Raw genomic sequence first — 21,549 nt, forward strand, 5'->3', positions numbered from 1 at the left:
ACAAGGTCTTAGAATACACAGTTTCAATCTCCTGTTTTCCAGTAGTTTAGAGTCTGAGGGCAAAGTTGACAATTTCCCTAAAAACGCCAAAAATGGCTATTATTGGCCCACTTTTACAAAAAATAAGTCTTCTGAGAACTCTTTTAAACCATTTTCATTAGAAATATCATGTTCTAAATCACCTAAAAACTAGTTTGTTTTACTGTGTGAGCATTTAAGGCCCTAAAAACAAGAAAAATGTGGAGGTGCATTGAAAATGTGCCCATATTCTGCTGGTACTCAAATCTGACATATTTTATTAGTTGTACAATTGTTTTAGAACTCTCTGTGGAAAGTAATATCAAAATGAGGTTGAGCCAGAAAAACTGCACATAAGTAGCTTTTGTTTTTTAGATATCTCTACAGCATTCATCTCTTCAAAATTCTTTTTATAAAAAATTATATAGAATAAGGAATCCGATAGAAAGAATAGTTTTCTCTTTTTTGTGGCTCTAATAATTTGAGGCAATCACTGCTGGAAACTAATTTTTTTGGGTTCTGCCTTATCAAAATTTCTCCCCGCACAATCCCATCAGTGACATCATATGGCTGGCAGTAAAGTTTTCCTCGTGACATTCAACAGTAAATTAATGAAACCTGTAAGAAACTCAAGCAGCTTGAAGTAAACATAAGCTTAGAATCCTAAAAAAGACCTCTTCTATCTTTGGCCTCACACTTATAGAGAGGCATCGTCAGCCTTGGGATCCTCTGTAAAGAAACACGTATCAGGCTTGGGAACTTGTGATAAAGAAACCCGACCGTGGCTGCTGTTGCAAAGCTATTTCGTGTGGGCCCTATGGTGATAGGGATGATGGTTTTTCTCATTTTAAAAGGAACCAGCAGTGGTTAAGCCACCATGGACCATAGCAACACATTTGCACAATTTTTCATCAGTACACTAATGTTCCATATAAACTGCAAACTTTGCTAACATGAAGTATGCTACATCCTAAACTGGAATTAAACTAGCATGTCAATAACATTAAACAATAAAAAGACATACTAACAATTCTCTATAACACAAAACTATTCCAAAAAATGTCATACAGACTGCTATGAACTTCACCAAAATTTATACAATGTGAAAAACCTGAGGGCCATTTATACAGTGCAACCTGGAATTGTTATGCAACAATTACACTAGCATGGTCTCCACTGTCTTGGTACTGCACAGTTAAATTTTTAAGTTTACAACCAGTCTGATTTTGTAGGTACAGCATAAAAACAGACAAATGTTTCATGATGAGTGGTCACAAAAGACACTCCTTTTTGAAGTTTTTTGAGCTACTTGGACTAACTCACTTCCTAGTCCTCAGGACTACTGATATTACCTTTCCCAGAGTACCAAACAGTCATACAATCTGGTAAAGTGTGTAAGGTTTAATTTGAGTACCAGTGTAGTATGGGCCCATTTTCAATGCACCTCCACCTTATCATTGCTTTCTGTGGCCTTATAAGCTCAAGATTGTAGAACTAAATCTAGTTTTTAGGTGGTTTAAAACAAGGTCTTTCTAATGAAAATGGTTTGGAGGAGTTTGCAGATGACACTTTTTTGTGAAAGTGGGCCAAAAATATACATTTTTTGCTTTTTCTGGAAAAATCACTAACTTTGCCCTCAATGTGTAACTCATGGAAAGCAGTAGGAGAATGAAGTTTTATTTTCGGAGACCTTGTATTGGTAGGTCGTTAAGTGCAAAGTTGTGTATCGATCCTGCAGTTAGTTCCTGAGGATAAAAAGCTAAACTCCACATTTTTCCGAGCGTCTATTTTTTTTTCGGCCAACATTTCTTCAAATTATCTATACGAAAACTGTTCAGGAAATCTGTTTTTATTATTTTGCTTAAGACAACACAAAAAGTTGTACAATGTGGCCTAGTTTGGTTTCTTTCAAGAAAATATTGCCGCAGATATGTCTCAACGTTGGCAAAACCTTGTGGGTGCTCCATTGATAGCTGCACTACGGGGTCAAACAAATGACTATATCCAGAAGTATTGAATTATTTATCATGAAACTTTACCAATAAGTAACATGTACAAAATGTTTACACAAAATTTCAGCAAAATTCATAATGGTCATGCAGGAACCTCCAGACCACATGGCATGGAATGACTCATTTACTGATCAGCAGAGTCCCATTTCTCATTACAGCATTAATACAGCATTTTATACCTCTTTCGGAAATAATACTAACTGCTTCCTATACCTATGTTAGTTTAGTAGAACAGGTTATGGTATTCAGGAGCTGCTGTTGTGAGTTCTCCATAATAATTCTGTTATATTTTGTCCTCCTTAAACAAATGCATATGTGGTTCTCTTCAATAGGGTGGCTCCAGAACATATGAAGTGTTACCTATAAACCACCAACATTGTAGCAGCACTTACCTCTCCACCAGACAACAGACTAGTTTTATAGCTTGTTTGAAGACTGTGGAATGGGTGCTTCAGCGGTATGATGAATGATGTTAATTTGATATGCCCAGCCCTGGACGCTGTCCTAATGTCCAAGCACAGCAAGTTAAGATGTACAGTGCCCAGTTTGCCTTGATGGGACCTCATCCTGATCCTGATCATTTTATTTCAGGCACCATGGTCTGGCGGTTGTATCCAAATTGGGATGCATTCTGTTAACCACGGATCATCAACCACTTCCCTCTGAGAAATGTGTTCAGGTGCCAGGGTGCAACCAAAAGATCAATGACTGAATGACCCTGTAGCAGCAATGAAGTGTGCTACATGCTCAAAAAACATGTCTTCCAAAACCAAAATGCTATCTGAAACTCACTCTTCAGAGCAGGTGGTTATTGCAAAAAGCCGTACTGCACCATGTGCACTTATGTTACTGCACATGATGAAGGGGAGGGGGCACTGAAACTGTCAGGTCAAGGAGACTTGCCTAGGGGAATCATGTGGAGGCATGTAGTATTTATTACGTATTTTTCTACTTAATACATTCACCATGACAGCAAGTTAATCACCAGCAAATACAGCCATTTCCGTTTTGCACTCTCCCCTTTGTCAACACACATTCTTAAATACTGAATGGATAGACACTCCCTAAAATGTGATGACTATAGCATATCGCAGTGCACGTATTCTTCAGAAGTACGACACATTCACTGTAAGTTGCAAATCTGGGTTTGAATCCTGGTCCGGCACAAATTTTCACTGTCATTTAATTATATAGCTGATAGTTGTCCATATTTGCAACTGCAGATACATTTAATGTCATTAAAACATGCTTCCTGCAAGACAGCCACAAAGGTCTTCCCTGTGCTGATGGTATCAATTCATCCACATATGACCTGAACCCATGCTTACCTGTATTATGAGAGCCTCTTTAGTGGTGATGGTTTTCCTTGCATTTTGTCTTCTATCAAACAGGAAAACTTGTGGAAACCAATAGTTTACATCATGAGCTTGTTGGTTCCTTCAGGCTGACCAAGTACAACTTTACTGTGATCATAATTTAACAGAAAGCCCATTTGTGGTGTGACTCAATTTTTCCCCAATCTGCTGATTTTATGTACATTTTCTCTTTTTACGTTGAAGGTAAAGGCTTAATGGTTTGAATCGCATTAATTAATTTGCTTTATTCACCTGCTGAAACAGCATGGTGGGGTTGGATATATGAGGCTCATTCAAATGAAACCTGGCTAGTGTGTCTACCTTTGCCTTACACACAAGGTAGCATCCCATAACAGCAGGTACGGTGGTGCCCATCTACTGGTAGGAGACTGACGCTTGCATTCCACTTGGTGTTGCATAGCGCCAGTGTGGTTTCACACCGAAGAGAAGGCGGTCACACAACTTATCGCCCACTACCGAACATGCAGGTGAGTAAGCAGAAACAACAAAGAGTGATTCTATTTTTGGAGGAGGAGGGAGCTGGAGGCCGTAAAATGTATTTATGGATGAAGGCTGTGTATGGTGAGTACAGTCTGAGTCATTCAAGTGTTGTGTAATGGCACAAACGATTCCTTGAGGGGCGCGAGTCAGTGGAAGACAATGCTCGTCCTGGACAGATTCATTGTGTCATCACACTAGAAATGGTTGCGGAAGTGAATGCTTTAGTCTAGGACATCCACAGAATCACCATGGACGCGATCCATCAGTTGCTGGATATTACCGTGAGCACCGCCCATAATGCATCAACACTTTAACTTCCCAAAAATGTGTGCGCAGTGGGTTCCCCACTAACTTACTGCCGAACAGCACAATACTCGAATGGCACTGTCTGTGTCATCTGCAACATTATCATGACGAGGAATATGGCTTTCTGTTGCATATTGTCACAGGTGACGAAACAGTGTCATCAGTTTGAACTGGAAAGCAAGCATCAAAGCATGCAGTGGAAACATATGACTTCACCACCTCCAAAGAAATCAAAGGCCATGCACACCAGTTCTGGTACGGTCATGACGTCGTCCTTTTTTGACAAGGGCCCACTGCTTGTCGAGTTCCTAGAAAGAGGAACCACCATCAATTCCCAGCATTATCAAGCCACTTCACAGAACCTTAGATGACCGATCAAATCAAAATGCTGAGGCATGTTGTCCAATGGCATTATCCTCCTATATGATAATGCCTGCCCACTCACGGCCAATGTACCGTCTCGACCTTTCACTATGTGACTCATGTGTTTCGACCTCTAAAACATCGATTCGTAACGGACGATGAAGTGTGAGACTGGGTCCTGGCCTGTATCCGACAGCAGCCTACTAGCTTCTTCAAGGATGGAATCTACCAGCTAATGTCACAATGGGATAAATGTGCCAACAGATTTGGTGACTATTTTTGACTATGTGTACTGTGGTTGGTTGGTTGGTTGGTTTGTGGGGTTGAAGGGACCAGATTGCAAAAGTCATCAGTCCCTGTTTCCACGACCATGAAAACCCACAAGGAATAAAAACTAGGCAACAGAGGTAACAAGGGATGACACAGAACAAGAAAGACAGACAAAAGCTACATGATTACTCTGCTATTCACAATAAAGTGCCTGGCAGAGGGTTCAATGAACCACCTTCAAGCTGTCTCTCTACCGTTCCATACTCGAACGGCACATGGGAGAAACGAGCACTTAAATTTTTCTGTGCGAGCCCTGATTTCTCTTATTTTATCGTGATGATCATTTCTCCTTATGTAGGTGGGTACCAACAGAATGATTTCGCAATTGGAGGAGAAAACTGGTGATTGAAATTTCATGAGAAGATCCCATCGCAATGAAAAATGCCTTTGTTTTAATGATTGCCGCTCCAACTCACGTATCATGTCTGTGACGCTATCTCCCCTATTTCGCGAAAACACAAAATGAACTGCCCATCTTTCTACTTTTTTGATATCATCCATCAGTCCCACCTGATGTGGATCCCACACCACACAGCAATACTCCAGAATAGTGCGGACAAGCGTGGTGTAAGAAGTCTCTTTAGTAGACCTGTTGCACCTTCTAAGTGTTCTGCCAATGAATCGCAGTCTTTGGTTTGCTCTACCCACAATATTATCTATGTGATCATTCCAATTCAGGTTATTTGTAATTGTAATCCCTAAGTATTTAGTTGAATTTACAGCCTTCAGATTTGTGTGACTTACCGCGTAATATAAATTTAGCTGGTTTATTTTAGTACTCATGTGAATAACTTCACACTTTTCCTTATTGAGGGCCACTTTTCGCACCATACAGACATTGTATCTAAATCATTTTGCAATTCGTTTTGGTCATCTGATAACTTCACAAGACGGTAAATGACAGCATAATCTGCAAACAATCTAAGACGGCTACTCAGATTGACTCCTACGTCATCAATATATATCAGAAGCACTAGAATTCCTATAACACTTCCTTGGGGAACGCTGGATATTACTTCTGTTTTACTCGATGACTTTCCATCTATTACTACAAACTGTGACCTTTCTGACAGGGAATCACGAATCCAGTCGACAACTGAGGCGATATTCCATAGGCACGCTGTGTGGTTAGAAGACACTTTTGGGCAAGATCTACTGTACTTCACGGACCCACGTTCTGTTTTGCTATGCACTGCTTAGAAACCTTATTCGCTTCAAATAGTCAACTTTTTTTTAGGTTGGTGGGCCGAGAAACTAATACACTTTACTAGGAAAGAGACTAAGAGAGCCCTTCCATCTCAGGCAAGATGCGTAGATAAAGTAACGTAATCTCATGGTATATATTCAGTCAAAACATAATTCGTGTAAAGCAGTTGCTAATTCGCATTACAATTGACTTCTCACTGGATTTTTCCTCAATGCTGCACCGAAGGTGTTGCACAATTCCCAAACCCCTTAAATTAAGGGTTGACAAGTATCAACTGTCATCAGCCTACACAATTTTCACTTTAAGAGCGTTTGTAGATTGCGTGTTTCATACAAGTATCTGTCGCCTCTATCATTTTTATTACCAGTATATATATACATCCTCCAGGCTGTGGCTAAGCCATGTCTCCGCAATATCCTTTCTTTCAGGAGTGCTAGTTCTGCAGGATTCGCAGGAGACCTTCTGTTGTATATTCCTGCCTAGAAACATATTTAAGACCACAGAGTACCGAAGAAACATAGCCTGCCTGAGCACTAGAAAGCTGAGTCAGTTTTACTACCATATACACTAGTGTATTGATCCGAAATTATCGTTAGGTTTAGGCATACGTTTCAAATTATTGTGTTTTAATGCGTAGAATTCTGTTTGCTCAATAACGTGTACGGCCGTCGTGTATACTACGAACGCTCCTCGTTTTGCACCATACCTCTCGATATTTAATTTCCATTCTCTCCTCCTGTAGGTTTAAAGACAAGTCTACAATCTGACACCAAGAATGAACAACGACAGTGACAAGAATCTGACTGTCCTATCTCCATCACCATCGTACTGACTGCTATCAAAGTAAGCTAGCTCCAATGATGACCGCGGCAAATCTATCTTCATTTACTGTTGAGATGTCGCAGAGTTAAAAATCTTTCCTTTGCCACATGAAAATTCGATCAAACAGGCTGTAACAGCAAATAACCACAACAGTTGAGATGTTAACTTGTCACAACGGGCTGCACGAATATCTGGAGTCAAACTGTACGTCGCTTTACTATAAAACTACATTAGTTATTGATGTGGTCTTACTAGAGTTTATGCTCTTATCTTCCTCTGTAGTGAGAACAGACTCAAGCAGAGTGTTTTGAAATGGGAGGCGGAGGGTAAAACGGCATCCAAACAACAGTAAGATTTGTAATTTATTAGATACACCAACTGACTGATATGGAATTAAGTGCCACAGTAACTCTTAACTATCCTGAAAATGAACTTCGCAGTCAGAAAATATCAACATGGTAGTAAATCACAAGACAGTAAGCCATACCAGGGAAGGAACTTTTGTGGAATGTCAAAGCTAATACATGACCGCAGCATAACTGTCAAACGTTTGCAATTGCCAAATAATACTAAAAATATTTAATACACCCTGTACTGAGTATCTCACAACAACACCCTAATAAAGTATACAAGATGTGTACAGCCCAAACTTTATACACATGAACGAATTTTGGGTACCAGTTGAAGGAGAAGGAGGAGGAGGAGGAGGAGGAGATTAGTGTTTAACGTCCCGTCGACAACGAGGTCATTAGAGACGGAGCGCAAGCTCGGGTAAGGGAAGGATGGGGAAGGAAATCGGCCGTGCCCTTTCAAAGGAACCATCCCGGCATTTGCCTGAAGTGATTTAGGGAAATCACGGAAAACCTAAATCAGGATGGCCGGAGACGGGATTGAACCGTCGTCCTCCCGAATGCGAACCAGTTGGATCATCATCCTCAGTGGATGTTTATTTTTAACAGAAGGTGCAGACTGGGACTCTTCAAGCTGCCACCTTTCCCACGCAATCTAATAAGCAACGTTATATTTCTGCCTTTTTTTTACTTTGGAGGATTTTAACAAAAATTGTGCACGTGTTCTCTCTGCAGTAACTAAACAAAAATTTTCAAAGGAAAATCATGAATTAGTGGTGTGGTCAATTTTAGATTCAGTTCTACCAGAAAGATGTTTTCTTCAGTGTTTTGGCATTGTGTACACCATACAATCTTTTAAAGCGGTATAACACTACCCTTTAAAAAGATGTATCTATGACTCCTGTGCTCTAATCTGTGAAATGACAACTCTAGTTCGGCTGCGAGTACCAGTAATTTCATTGTGATGCAGTTTTGGGTTGTTATTAATGACTGGTCGTTGTCATATCTACTATGAAGATTGTAGAGTATCCACTATAATGGCGGTTAAATCGACTTTTTTTGTTATGGTATTAGGGCGCAAAACTGCTACGGTCATTAGCGCCCGGTCTGTGACAAAAAAAGCAATGGGAGCAAAACTTAAAAAAGTGGGGAAACCAAAAACAGAAGGAAACCTTAAAAAACCATTATAGAAGGGGGTTTGTTTGTCCCCAAAAAGAGCTTCAAATTACTGACGTCATCTCACTGGCACTAATGAACTCGAGAACGCGATCGGCCGAGCGCATGTCATCTGTTAAAATTGACGATATATCAGGCGACAGCTGTAGACGGGCGCGTAACAGAGTAAAATGGGGGCACTCAATTAAAAGGTGTCTCACCGTCCACAGTTGAGAGCAGTGGGGACAGAGTGGGGGAGGATCACCGCTTAAAAGATGTTGATGGTTAAAAAGACAGTGCCCTATCCGGAGTCTAGTTAAAATTACCTCCTCCCGACGATGAGTTTGGGAGGAAGAGGTCCAAGCACGAGGAAGAGCTTTCACATCCCGCAATTTATTATTGGGAAGTGTTGACCAATGTGCGTGCCATAAAAGAGCAACGACGACGACATAAAACACACCGTACACCAGCGAAGGGAATCATGCGAATAGCTGGCCAAAGAAGAGAGACTGCAGCCTTGGCCGCTATATCGGCCGCCTCATTTCCACAGATACCAACATGTCCTCAGATCCAGAGGAATGCCACAAAGCCATCCCCCAAGTGGAGCAAGTTCAGGCAGTCCTGAATCCAGTGGACCAGAAGGAGTACAGGGTAGAGAGCTTGGAGACTGAGGAGAGAGCTGAGAGAGTCTGAGCAGATAACATATTGTATCCGCTGATGGCGAAGGATGTATTGGACAGCCTGGAGAACAGTGCAAAGCTCCACAGTATAAGCCGAACACTGGTCGGGAAGCCAAAATCGATTTGGGGTGTCACCAACAATATAGGCACTCCCAACACCTAACGATGTTTTTGAGCCATCAGTGTAAATAAATGTGGCATCCTTCATTTGTGTGCAGAGAGCAGCTAATGCCCAACAGTAAACAAGAGAAGGGGTACTATCCTTGGGAAACTGACAAAGGTCATGGAGCAGGCAGGTCCGGAGCCGGAGCCAAGGTGGTGATGTACCCAAAGTTGTCAAGAAAGTTTTAGGAAAGTGGAAGGAAAGAGAATGGAGCAGTTGACGGAAGCGGACTCCTGGTGGTAGTAGGGAGGAAGGGCAGCCAGCATACCCTAAATCCAAGGAGGCGTCAAAAAAAAAAATGTCATGGGCCGGATTTGTAGGCATGGAAGACAGATGGCTAGTGTAACGACTCAGAAGGAGAGCTTGCCGATTGGACAGCGGAGGTTCAGCAGTCTCAGCATAAGGGCTGGTGTAAAAAGCTCCAAACACTAAACGTAATCCACGGTGGTGGATAGAGTTGAGATGCCGAAGAATAGATGGCCGAGCAGAGGAATAAACTATGCTTCCATAATCCAATTTCAAGCGCACTAAGGTGCGATAGAGGCGGAGTAGGACCACTCGGTCCACTCCCCAGGAGGTACCATTCACGACACGGAGGGTGTTGAGGGATCGCAGACAGCGAGCCGAAACATAGGAAACGTGGGAGGACCAGCACAGTTTTCTGTCAAACATAAGACCCAAGAATTTAGCGATGTCCACGAACCGAAGGTTGACAGGGCCTAGATGTAAGGAAGGCGGAAGAAACTCTGTACGATGCCAAAAATTAACACAAACGGTCTTACTGGGAGAAAAGCAGAAGCCAGTTTCGATGCTCCAAGAGTGGAGGCGATCGAGACATCCTTGAAGACGTCATTCAAGAAGGCTGGTCCGTCGAGAGCTGTAATAGATAGCTAAATCGTCCACAAAGAGGGAGCCTTAGACATCAGGAAGGAGACAATCCATAATTGGATTAATGGCAATGGCAAACAGTACAACACTTGGCACGGAGCCCTGGGGTACCCCGTTTTCTTGGGAGAAGGTACGGGAGAGAGCAGTGTTCACCCACACTGTAAATGTGCGCTCTGCTATAAATTCATGAATAAAGAGGGGCAGTCGACCTCGAAAGCCCCAAGAGAACAGTGTGCGGAGGATGCCTGTCCTCCAACAGGTATCGTATGCTCGCTCCAGATCAAAAAATATCGCTACTGTTTGGCGTTTCCGGAGAAAATTGTTCATGATGTAAGTGGAGAGAGCAACAAGATGGTCAACTGCAGAACGATGCTTTCGGAAACTGCATTGGGCAGGTGTTAGACTTCAGGACTCCAGCCACCAGGCTAAATGGCAATTCACCATACGCTCCAAAACCTTACATACACTACTCTTGAGAGAAATGGGGCGATAGCTACAGGGGAGATGTTTGTCCTTTCCAGGTTTCGGGACAGGAACGACGATAGCTTCCCGCCATTGTCTGGGAAAAGTACTGTCGGTCCAAATTCGATTAAAGGTGAAGGAGGTAGCGGAGACTATGGTATGATAAATGCAGCAACATTTGGATGTGGATACCATCCGGTCCTGGGGGGAAGAGCGAGAAGAAGAGAGTGCATGTTGGAGTTCCCACATGGAGAAAACAGTATTGTAGCTTTCGCGATTTTGCGAGGAGAAGGCAAGAGGTTGCACTTCCGCTGCACGCTTCTTTGGGAGAAACGCTGGCGGGTAATTTGAAGAGCTCGAAATCTCAGCAAAGTGTTGACCCAATGAGTTAGAAATTGCGCCAGGGTCCACTAATTTATCATGCACGACAGTGAGCCCAGGGACTTTGGAGAAACTAGGCGCACCAGTTAACCCCCGAATCCGACTCCAAACTTCCGAGGAGGGAGTGAAAGTGTTAAAGGAGCTAGTAAAGAAGTCACAGCTTGCCTTCTTGCTATCGTGGATTACGCGACGGCATCACACACGGAACTGCTTATAGCGGATACAGTTGGCCAAAGTAGGATGGTGTCTGAAAACGCGAAGAGCATGTCGCCGCTCATGTATTGCGGCACGGCATGCCTCGTTCCACCAAGGAACTGGGGGGCGCGGGAGCAATTCGGAGGTGCGAGGTATTGACCGTTCTGCAGCTGTAAGAATAACTTCTGTAGTATGAGTGACCTCATCGTCGACACTAGGAAAGTGACGGTCATCGAATGTCGCTAGAGACGAAAAAAGTGTCCTATCGGCTTGGGCAAACTTCCAGTGTCTTGGGCATATATATGGCAGTTGTGGCTGCAATCTAAGGACACATGGAAAGTGGTCACTTGAGTGTGTATGAGCAAGAGCGAACCATTCGAAGCACCGGGCTAGCGGAACAGTACCGACCGAAAGGTCAAAATGAGAAAATTTGTCGTGGAGGCAGACAAAAACGTAGGGTCCCCAGTGTTGAGGCAAACAAGATCCGCTTGGTGGAAGACGTCTATCAATAGTGAGCTGCGCGGACAAGGATTCGGAGATCACCCCAGCGGGTGGTGGTCATTGAAGTCCCCAACCAGTAAATAGGGGGGCGGAAGCTGACCAAGAAGATGAAGATCAGCTCGTGCCATTGGTGTGGACGATGGAATGTAGACAGTACAAAGAGAGAAGATGTATCCAGAAATGGAAAGACGGACAGCGACAGCTTGGAAGGAAGTGTGTAAGGGGATTGGGAGTATCATGGAGAAGAATCATGAGTCCATGTGCTGGAGTGCCTTCAACAGAGGGTAGATCAAATTGGACTGACTGAACATGGGGGAAAAAAAAGTGGTCATGGGGACACAGCTTTGCTTCCTGAAGACAAAAGATGACCGGCGAGTAGGATCGTAAGAGGATCGACAATTCATCCCGATTGGCTCGAATGCCGCGGATATTCCAATGGATAATGGACATAGGGTGGACAGAAAATGGAAGAATGTGACCAAGGTTGCCCTCAACGACTCCTCAGAGCTTGCGGCCGACAGCATGGAACAGCATTCAGCCGAAGGCAGAAGATCCTGATCCATAGGTTGTTCAGGAGCAGCTCCTGCCACCAGCGATCGGCTGGTTGATCGGCCGCCAGCAGTGCGCCTCGGCGACACAGAAGACAGCCGAGGGCAGTTACCACCAGCCGGTGCTGTAGATGAGACACGCTGTGGCAGAGAAGGAGAGGAACTGGGTTTCTAATTAGCCTTTTTGGAAACAGAGTGTTGAGATGAAGGAGGAACCAATGGTTGTGAAGTTGGGGTACGTAAAAAATCTTCACAAGTAGGCTCTTTTTTGGAAGTCTGGGTGTCTGATTTTGGGGGTCAAGATTTAGCAGAACCCGATGAAAGGTGCGCCATAGAGTGAGCAGGTGAGAGTGGAGAGGCTGAACGGGCGATCTTTGTGCTGGCCGATCTGACGACCGTGGCAGTATAGGTGAGATCACAAGTCTGAGTGGCTGCCTCCTTTGTTGGCCGAGTGGAGGCAAGGAGAGTGCTGTATTTACCTGTGTGAGGCACAGTGGGCTTTCGACTGGCGAATAACTTTCGAGCAGCAAAGGTCAACACCTTTTCCTTCACTCTGATTTCCTGAATGAGCCGTTTGTCTTTAAAAATGGGGCAATCTCTAGAGGAAGCAGTGTGGTCACCCATACAGTTGATGCAACAAGGGGATGGAGGTGGACAAGCACCCTCATGGGCATCTTTGGCACACGTAACGCATTTGGCCGGATTGGAACAGGACTGGCTGGTATGACTGAGCCGCTGACACCAATAGCAATGCGTAGGGTTCGGGATGTAAGGGCGAACGGAAATTATCTCATAGCCTGCTTTTATGTTCGATGGGAGTTGAACTCTATCAAATGTGAAGTAGACAGTACGGGTTGGAACAATGTTCGTCTCAACCCTTTTCATGACTCGATGAACAGCCGTGATGCCCTGGTCAGACAGGTAGTTTTGAATTTCCTCGGCAGACAATCCGTCAAGGAGGCGTGTATAAACAACCCAAAGTGATGAATTTAAAGTGCGGTGCACTTCTACCCGGACAGGGAAGGTGTGTAGCAGTGAAGTATGCAGCAATTTTTGTGCCTGGAGGGCACTGACTGTTTCTAACAAGGTGCCATTTCGTCATCTGGAACAAGACTTTACAGGACCTGCAATTGCGTCGACACCTTTCTGAATAATGAAAGGGTTGACCATGGAGAAGTCGTGACCTTCGTCAGACCGAGAAACAACAAGGAACTGTGGCAACGATGGAAGAACTGTCCGTGGCTGAGACTCATTGAACTTACGCTTGTGAGCAGACATAGTAGATTATGAGGAAACCATTGCGGAAGTATCCCCCATGATTACCGGCGTCTCCGATGGTGTGCTCCTTCCTTGTGAGAGCCCTCACTGAGGGCACTCCCGCCTTAGATGATTGTTCACACCTCAGGTCACACCTCCCGAGAAATGGACGGAGGAACCAATCAGCACTTTCGGAAGATATCAGCTCGGGTAATCACTCCTCCCTGGGACTGGCCATTACCAGAGGGTACGTACGTGTCCTACCTGTCTACTCGAGGTGGGGAATTACGCGTTACCTTGTCACCAGCTATGCATGGGAATGCGTGGGTTGGCCTTCAGACACGCACAGGGAGGAAAAAAGAGAAAGGGAGAAACAAAGAAAGGGAAAGGAAAGAAAAGTGGTTTCAAACGCCACAGCAGAGAAATGGGTGAAGAGAAGAGGAAAGGAAAAGAGAACGACAAGGGAAGGACAAAGACTTGCCAGCAGAGAAAGCGAAGAAGAGAGACTATTTTACATTTTCGAGCGTCCGTCTCCGGACGTAGGCACAAAACATACTCCCAGAGCCCAGAGGGGGAGAAAGGGAAGGAAAGAGGCGGAGGTGGGGGGGGGGGGGGTGCAGAGATGGGGATGGGGAAGGATGCGGAAAAGGAAGGTATGCAGCCCGGAAAGGAAGGAGGGCCACATTAGCTCGGGGTCCCGTGCTCGCTACGCATGTAGAGTTGTGGACCCCTGGGGGGATCTAGGCATAATGTTGCAAACCAATATAAAATGGATGAAGCACATAAGGTTGGGAGTAGGGAAGGTGAACGGTCAACTTCAGTTTATTCGAAGAATTTTAGGAAAGTGTAGCTCGTTAATAAAGGAGATTGGGTATACAACATAAGTGCAACCCATTCTTGAGTACTGTTCATGTTTGGTATCCTTACCCACTCGAATTAAAGGAATACATTGAATCAATTCAGAGGTGTACAGCTAGATATGTTACTGGCTGGTTCAATCAACGCACAAGTACTATGGAGATGGTTGTAAACCCAAATGGCGGGGTCCCTGGAGGGAAGACATTCCTTTCACAAAACGCTATTGAGAAAATTCAGAGAACTGGCATTTGTGACTGATTGCAGAATGATTCAACTGCTGCCAATGTACATTTTGCATAAAGACCACAAAGACAAGATAGGAGAAATTAGGGCTTGGAAGGGACCTGTTGACAATCTTTCTTCCCCTCACTCCATCTGTGAGTGAAACAGGGATGTTTACAAGTAAATAACAACATAGAGGCAAAGAGGACATAGTACACATGCACGTGCATACGTATGTGCATGCATGTGCACAGAGAGACAGAGACAGAGACAGAGAGAGAGACAGAGAGAGAGAGAGAGAGACAGAGAGAGAGACAGACAGACAGAGAGAGACAGAGAGAGAGAGAGAGAGACAGACAGACAGACAGACAGACAGACAGAGAGAGAGAGAGAGAGAGAGAGAGAGAGAGAGAGAGAAATTAAGGTAGCACATTTACATTTACCTTGTCTTTCCTTTTGAATCCTTTGTGCTATTTTGTCTATATTTGTAAGTTTTTCTCCAAGTGATGTCAAATAGTCCCTAATACGGTCAAACTCTGAATTCTTCTGATGCATCATGTACACTGAAGCCAAGTTCTGCAAAGAGTTTGACACTCTTCCAAGAAGACTGAGTCGGCATTTACGGTGTATTGAAAATTCCTGCAGCAATAAATGAATAAAATATTACTGTTACATGCAGGGCCATCAACAGAAAGATCCACCACACATTTTATATACTCACTGATGGTTTTGCAGTCAGAAATATTTTGAGACTCAAGTTACAGCTCAGAACAGGATGACTTGCAATTCTATTAAGAAAGCGATGGAGAAGAGCCATTCTTGCTATAATGAACTCTTTTGAGTACCGATCCAACTGAGCTATTAAGGTGTGTTTAGCTGGAAGGGGCTGTAACACATGAAAATGCAATCACTGTTCACAATAACTACATAATAGTAAATAAATTATGTTTTTAATTATTAATACAATAGTCATGTTCAAATATCAACATAAAATTTATTATGTAGCCCATTCTAGTTCACACTAGCTAGTGAATAGTGGGTGCCAGGAGACTATGGAATGCATCGGAATCATGTTACATGAGGAACTTGCAGTAAATAACTATTTTATATTAATTCAAGCATGTAAAAAGTCAGGGAAGTTAAATCCCGTGTATTTCACCCCTTGCACAGCCTATCAAAAATCTCGGTGTCAACCATCATTGTCTTCCACTTACAGCTTATGGACTAGAACCAACAGCTGAGCCAACAGTTAGCTAGTAGAGGCTCATCAAAGCTCCCTATTCATTATATTATTGTAGCAGTGGCAGAGCATATATTAGTCATTCAGTAGTTGGGTAATACATTGAGGTGATGAAAGCCATGAGATAGAAACATGAATATATGCAAATGGCGGAAGTGTAACATACACAAGGTATAAAAGGGCAGTGCATTGGTAGATCTGTCATTTGTACTAAATGTTTCATATGAAAAGGTCTCCAACATGCTTATGGTCCCACAGCAGGAATTAACAGACTTTGAAAATGGAATTGTAGTTTGAGATAGATGCATGGTTAAAGTGTAATGTCCATGGCAAAATGACACCATCCATAACCGGAGTAGATGTTACAGTGGTGCACCACAGGCCACAGAAGATTGGGTTGAACAACAGCTATGGAGGTGTGTATGGGTGAATAGACGCGCAATTACAGGGTGTGGCACTTAAATCCGGACAAATGAAACATTTTTTAAAAAGCAAATTTATTACAACAAAATACAAAAGAAAATGAAAATTCTTTTATTTATAAGTAGTGTTATCCTTCAAGAGTAACATTACTCGATGCAACCCCCTTCGGCCACATTGACAGGCTCCAATCTCGTCCTGAAGCAATTGCATGTGCTCTTTAAAACAGCACTATCCACATTTGTGGATGCTGCTTCAGTAGTGGCGTGTACAGATGGGGGTGCCTCATCTTACTGGTAACTCTTTCAACTACGGTCTACACATAATAATTGAGGGGGCTCTAATCCGAGCTATTCGTAGCCCATAACTCCTTTGACCAGAACATGTCAACGTTATCCGAGAGCGTTTTGGACTAAATGGCTCGTATGAGGTCCTCCTCTAACTTCTGATGCACTGTTCGCTTGCTGACACTCAATACTGATGCCAATTTCGTCAGTGATGGCCCCGGGTCCTCCAAAATCAGCGCCTGAGCCTTTTCGACGACTGCCGCAGTTCGTGACGTATTTCCTCGAACGAGGTTAACCCACCAGGTTAGCAGAACCTTACCCAGAGTTCTCCGAATCATTATACTTGGCCACAATATCATAAATAGTTGATCTCGAGTACCTGAAGAATCTAACATTTCAGTGGGCGAACACCTAGCACGAAGGCTTTCGATAACTGCGACTCTACGGTTGTACTCCCCACTTGTCTGTAACATCTCTGTCATTTCTAGGTTCTAACTCTTTACTAGATGCCTATGGCTTTCAACAACATCAACCACTACCTCTGGTGGAACTATGATATGGCAGGAAATTCAAATTGAAATTTGTCTGTATTTAAGTGCCACACCCTGTATTCAGGAACTGACTGCCCAGATAAACCACAGCGCTAACAACAAAGCCTCATCAATGACCATTCAGTGAACATTGCTGCGTATAAACCTCTGTAGCAGGCACCTAGTCCACACACCTATGCTGATTGCTGTTCATTGAGGACAAAGGCTGGAACTTGCACACCAATACAGCAACCAGATGTCCACTGAGTGGCAACAGGTGAACTTTCAGATTAATCGAGTTTTATGCTACATCAAATAGATGGCTGTATGCATGCAGGCATAAAATGTCTGAAAGCAAACACCCTGCAACAATCAGAAGGATCCAGGACCAAGTATTATGTTCTGGGGAATGTTTTTGGGCATTCCTTGGGTGATTACATCATTCTAGAAGGCATAATGGATCAACACAAGTATGTATCTATTCTTGGGGGTCATATTCACGGTTCTGATGGGTGGTCAATTAGGAACACTCAGCTACTGGGAGCATACAGACATAAAATTGAAAAGCATTAAATATTTCAGTAAAAAATTACCCTTTCATTGAAGAGATCTGAGGAAAACATCTAAATATCAATTGAACAAAATGACTATAGGAGAAACAATAATACACTAGCCTGATAAGGCCACATACATGGACATTAAGTGAAGTCACAAGCAGGTAGTTTTTAGTGAGAGAACTATGACTTCAATCTGAGAAACCTCTTTCTCAGCACTTCCTATGAGTTTTGTTTTCATACTTGGTAGAGCTCTTAGCTTTTCTCTAATCACTTTCTTCTTCTTCTCGTTTCCTTTTGAGGACTTGTCAGCTGTCCTTTTCTCTGCTCCTGTTTCAGTGTACCTACCATGTGCATTATGGAGGCTGTGTATTAACTGCTTTGTGATAGTTACATATCCATCACCTCCAGTGACCCTGACTGCATCGTGAGCAGCACCAACATCTATGAGAGAGGCTTCAGTCAATTTTTTGACCAGAATGAAATCATCAGAGAAACCTCTTTCCCACAGCTGGCATTGCTATGGAAGAGACCGAAAGCAACCTTGATAAAACTTTTCACATCTTCATGTCCAATTACGAGCCTGATGACCATCACCCAGAACTGACTGATGCAAACACCATCCCCATCAAATTCTTTGAGGATTTCCTTCACTGACACGATCTCCATTAGATTTTGGAACTCATGGGCAATGGCGTCAGCCTCCTGACCACCAAAGCATTTTAAGGTAGTGGGATGTGCCAATGCTATGTCTAATTGTCTCTTCTCATGGTCAGCATTAATTGCCACTTCTAGGACTAAACATGGAGTGACCTTCGTAAAGAAATAAGAAAGGCGAGCAATAGATCCAAAATTTTCATAAATGCAAGTCACTCATTCTGGAACGCCAAGATACATTAATATCTGCTGAGTCCAGACTGATACCATTTTATTTTCCACCCACCAAACAGCAAAAAATGTTTGTTGAAAAACAGAGGTGCTTGTAATACTATTGAAATTAGTTTGGCATGAGGGAGCATTTTTAAATGCATTACGTACAGATCTCAGAAACTTAAACAAGAGTCAAACCAATGCTAGTACAACCTGTATTAAAGTCACCATGTCACATGTCACAAAGCCCAAAAACATAGGACCCTCTGGATCACCCTCAACTTTGATTTCACTTTCTAGCTCTCTTAGGAATGCCTTATTAACATTAGGGTCATCCATGGACACCTAAACAACTTGCCTTTTTAAAATTTACCTCATATTGGGATGCACCTGCCTCAAATCCTTCAACTAAATATTTTGCAGTACTTTTTCTCAAACACATTAAAGTGAGGTATCTGCTCAAAATCTGGTCCAATGCACTATCCCAAGATTGTACAAAGAGATCAATCTCAATCACTAGCATGTACCAGGCAGCAACTCTCTCCTGTATTTGTTTAGTGAAAAATGGCTCCCATCCAAACACAATGCCATAACTTACTTTTGGGTTTTGAAGCTGCATTTTGGAGGCAATGTTACTGTTTGGGAAATCTGGTTAGAGATTCACAACATGCCAGTGTCCTGAGAAGATTGGAGTCATGCAGTAGCCAACAGACACAAATGAATCTTTGCCTTCATTTACAGCATCCCTCTGCATGTAATCTAGCATTGTTGGTTGTTGTCCAGAAGTTCCCGCACAAGGTGCTTGTTTTAACTGCCTTGGGGTAACACCTGGCTGCTGGGACACATCACAACTTCATGATGCACTCCCTGCAGACTAAAAATACATGGAGGCTAATTAGAAATACTACTTTTCTTCATTAAAACTGATCATTTTATTTTCCAGTGTACCTGCACCCCCAAATCAAGGGCACCATCAGGATTGTCTTTTCCATTGTCAGAGATAATCACCTGAGTGCATCCAGAGATGGCAGGTGGCTCTGCAGGGGCTACATCTGGTGCATTAGCATTGAGGCCATGGCCATTTGTGGCAATTAGCATGTATATACACACTAACTTTCCTAGTAGCCTCAAGCCCAGCACGCTTCTTTTCCTAGTATAACCGGAGAAGGCCTGCTGCCTATACTGCTGAGTGAGAAGTTGGTTTTACAGGCACTGAATTTTTCACACGTGTGCTTTGTGAGCCACCTAAATTCTGGATCCTCAGTCCAGCAGGGCTTGAACGCACACTTCCAGTTTATCAAGTAAGATCTGAGGTAACATATGCATTAGAGAGCACCGCACCTGAACAAGTAGTGAGATGTGGCCAAGAGTTCACAAAGAAAGAAAGCCACTAAAAAATGTCCCGACCTGTGCATGTTTATTTCCTATGAGCAACTTCCGCCCCACCTTCTTGTCTACATCTCTCCCTGAGTGGATCCAAAATAAGGTAATAAAATCTTCCTTGCATGCGAGTAACTGAAAGTAGTTTATGTTGACTAAGACTCTCACCAGCATTGTGGACGTTAGCCAGTGAGGATAGAAAAGATGCTAAGAGTCACCCCCTCCCCTCCATGTCCTAGGCACCTATGCCCACAGTCCCCACACACCCTCCAGCCACCTACACTGCACTGCAGGCATCATCTCAATACTAACTTAACAAACAATTGCACAACAAAACCCAATAACTGCTCGTTCTATAATCAATCTTATTCATATACAATGCAATTAGACAGAGCTGTTGGCATGTACAACAGTAATTTTTCGGTATGTATCCCAAAAAAATGTACTGTATGCAAACCTATAACGCTCTAGTATTCCTGGTTCAAAATAAATGTATCTGAATAGGCCAAAAACTCCCCTAAAAGCACACATCTTCGTGATAACATCATGTTAGCAAATAAGGCAGTATGTTTGCACAGATATAAATGTAAGTCACACCAAATACTCATCACAGATCCTTGCTGGTCACAAATACAAAAAAATCACGACACATCAATGAACAAGAGTAGCAAGGCCAGGCTGCAGTGATAGGCATGCAAGCTATTCAATGTCAACAACAACATACCTCCACACAGCTTGTCTGGACTCTGCCAGGATGTGTTGGCTGACTGGCCACTGCACTGCACTGGACTGAGTGAGGGGAGAGGTTGGAGGATGCCAAAACCATGGCGGAGGGTGGTCTCACAGCACTGAGTAGAGTGAGCACGGCACTTCATCAAGCCAAGCAGAAGGCAAGCAAATGCCTGTGCCCAAAATCAAATGAGGCACCATACCTTTTCCAGGGTTTTTAGGAAAACTGCAAAAATTCCCTGAGTTACCCAAGTTTTCCAGAACAAAAAAACTCCCTGTTTTCCAGGATGCTGAACACCCTGTAATAACAACTTTTTCTGGCATCGCAGCAGAGGACATACACCATTCATTGACAATGTTAGGGCTACCGCCACAATGAGCGGTAGGTCAGATGAGATTACTCTCCACGTGGCTAATTTACAATTGACAGGTGAAGCAAATACATACATATTGTACTGTGAAGTTCATGGTAAGGCAGAAACATTCCAGTGGTTAAGTGACAGGTTACGAGAAAATTATCAAAAACAGAACAACACAAGGTTTTTTCTAGGAAAAAATTGAGTACCTTAGCAGAGAAATATAATGAGTCTGCAGAAACCTTTTCAGATAGGATCCAGAGGATCACTGTACAAACATGCCAACTGACGCAAAATGCGAAAAAAGATAGTGTCTTGTTGTGGGAAGCCAAAAACAGGGCTTTGGATTTTTTCTATTTGGTATCTCCACAGAGATGTCATATAGGGTAAGAATGGAAAATCCTGTGGATTTAACTGCAGTTCTTAGTGTCACAAAGCAATTAGAGGAATCTGACACTGAGATTAGAACAAATATGGCCCACAGCAGTTCTTTCTGCACAGTTGGAATGTTACAGGTGCAGATGTAAAGGGTAGGTATGGAAGCAGTGTCAGCAGCCAGAATGCTAAAAGTGTGGCCAAACTGGACACCAAGCACAGGATTGTGGGAAG

The 21,549-nt window shown here is 43.2% G+C and overlaps 1 protein-coding gene across 3 annotated transcripts in view; it reads right to left on the reverse strand.

Moving 5' to 3' along the window:
• Positions 1 to 21,549, reverse strand: part of LOC124721469 (sorting nexin-7-like) — a 191,176-nt gene that overhangs the window by 123,244 nt on the left and 46,383 nt on the right. For all 3 annotated transcript variants that reach the window (XM_047246463.1, XM_047246464.1, XM_047246462.1), the window contains 2 exons: positions 15,296 to 15,460; positions 15,018 to 15,213 (listed from right to left, as the gene is read on the reverse strand). In XM_047246463.1, coding sequence (XP_047102419.1) covers positions 15,018 to 15,213; positions 15,296 to 15,460 — 361 coding nt within the window. The remainder of the gene's footprint in view (positions 1 to 15,017; positions 15,214 to 15,295; positions 15,461 to 21,549) is intronic.

The sequence above is a fragment of the Schistocerca piceifrons genome, chromosome X, assembly GCF_021461385.2.
Source record: "Schistocerca piceifrons isolate TAMUIC-IGC-003096 chromosome X, iqSchPice1.1, whole genome shotgun sequence".
Taxonomy (NCBI): Eukaryota; Metazoa; Arthropoda; class Insecta; order Orthoptera; family Acrididae; genus Schistocerca; species Schistocerca piceifrons.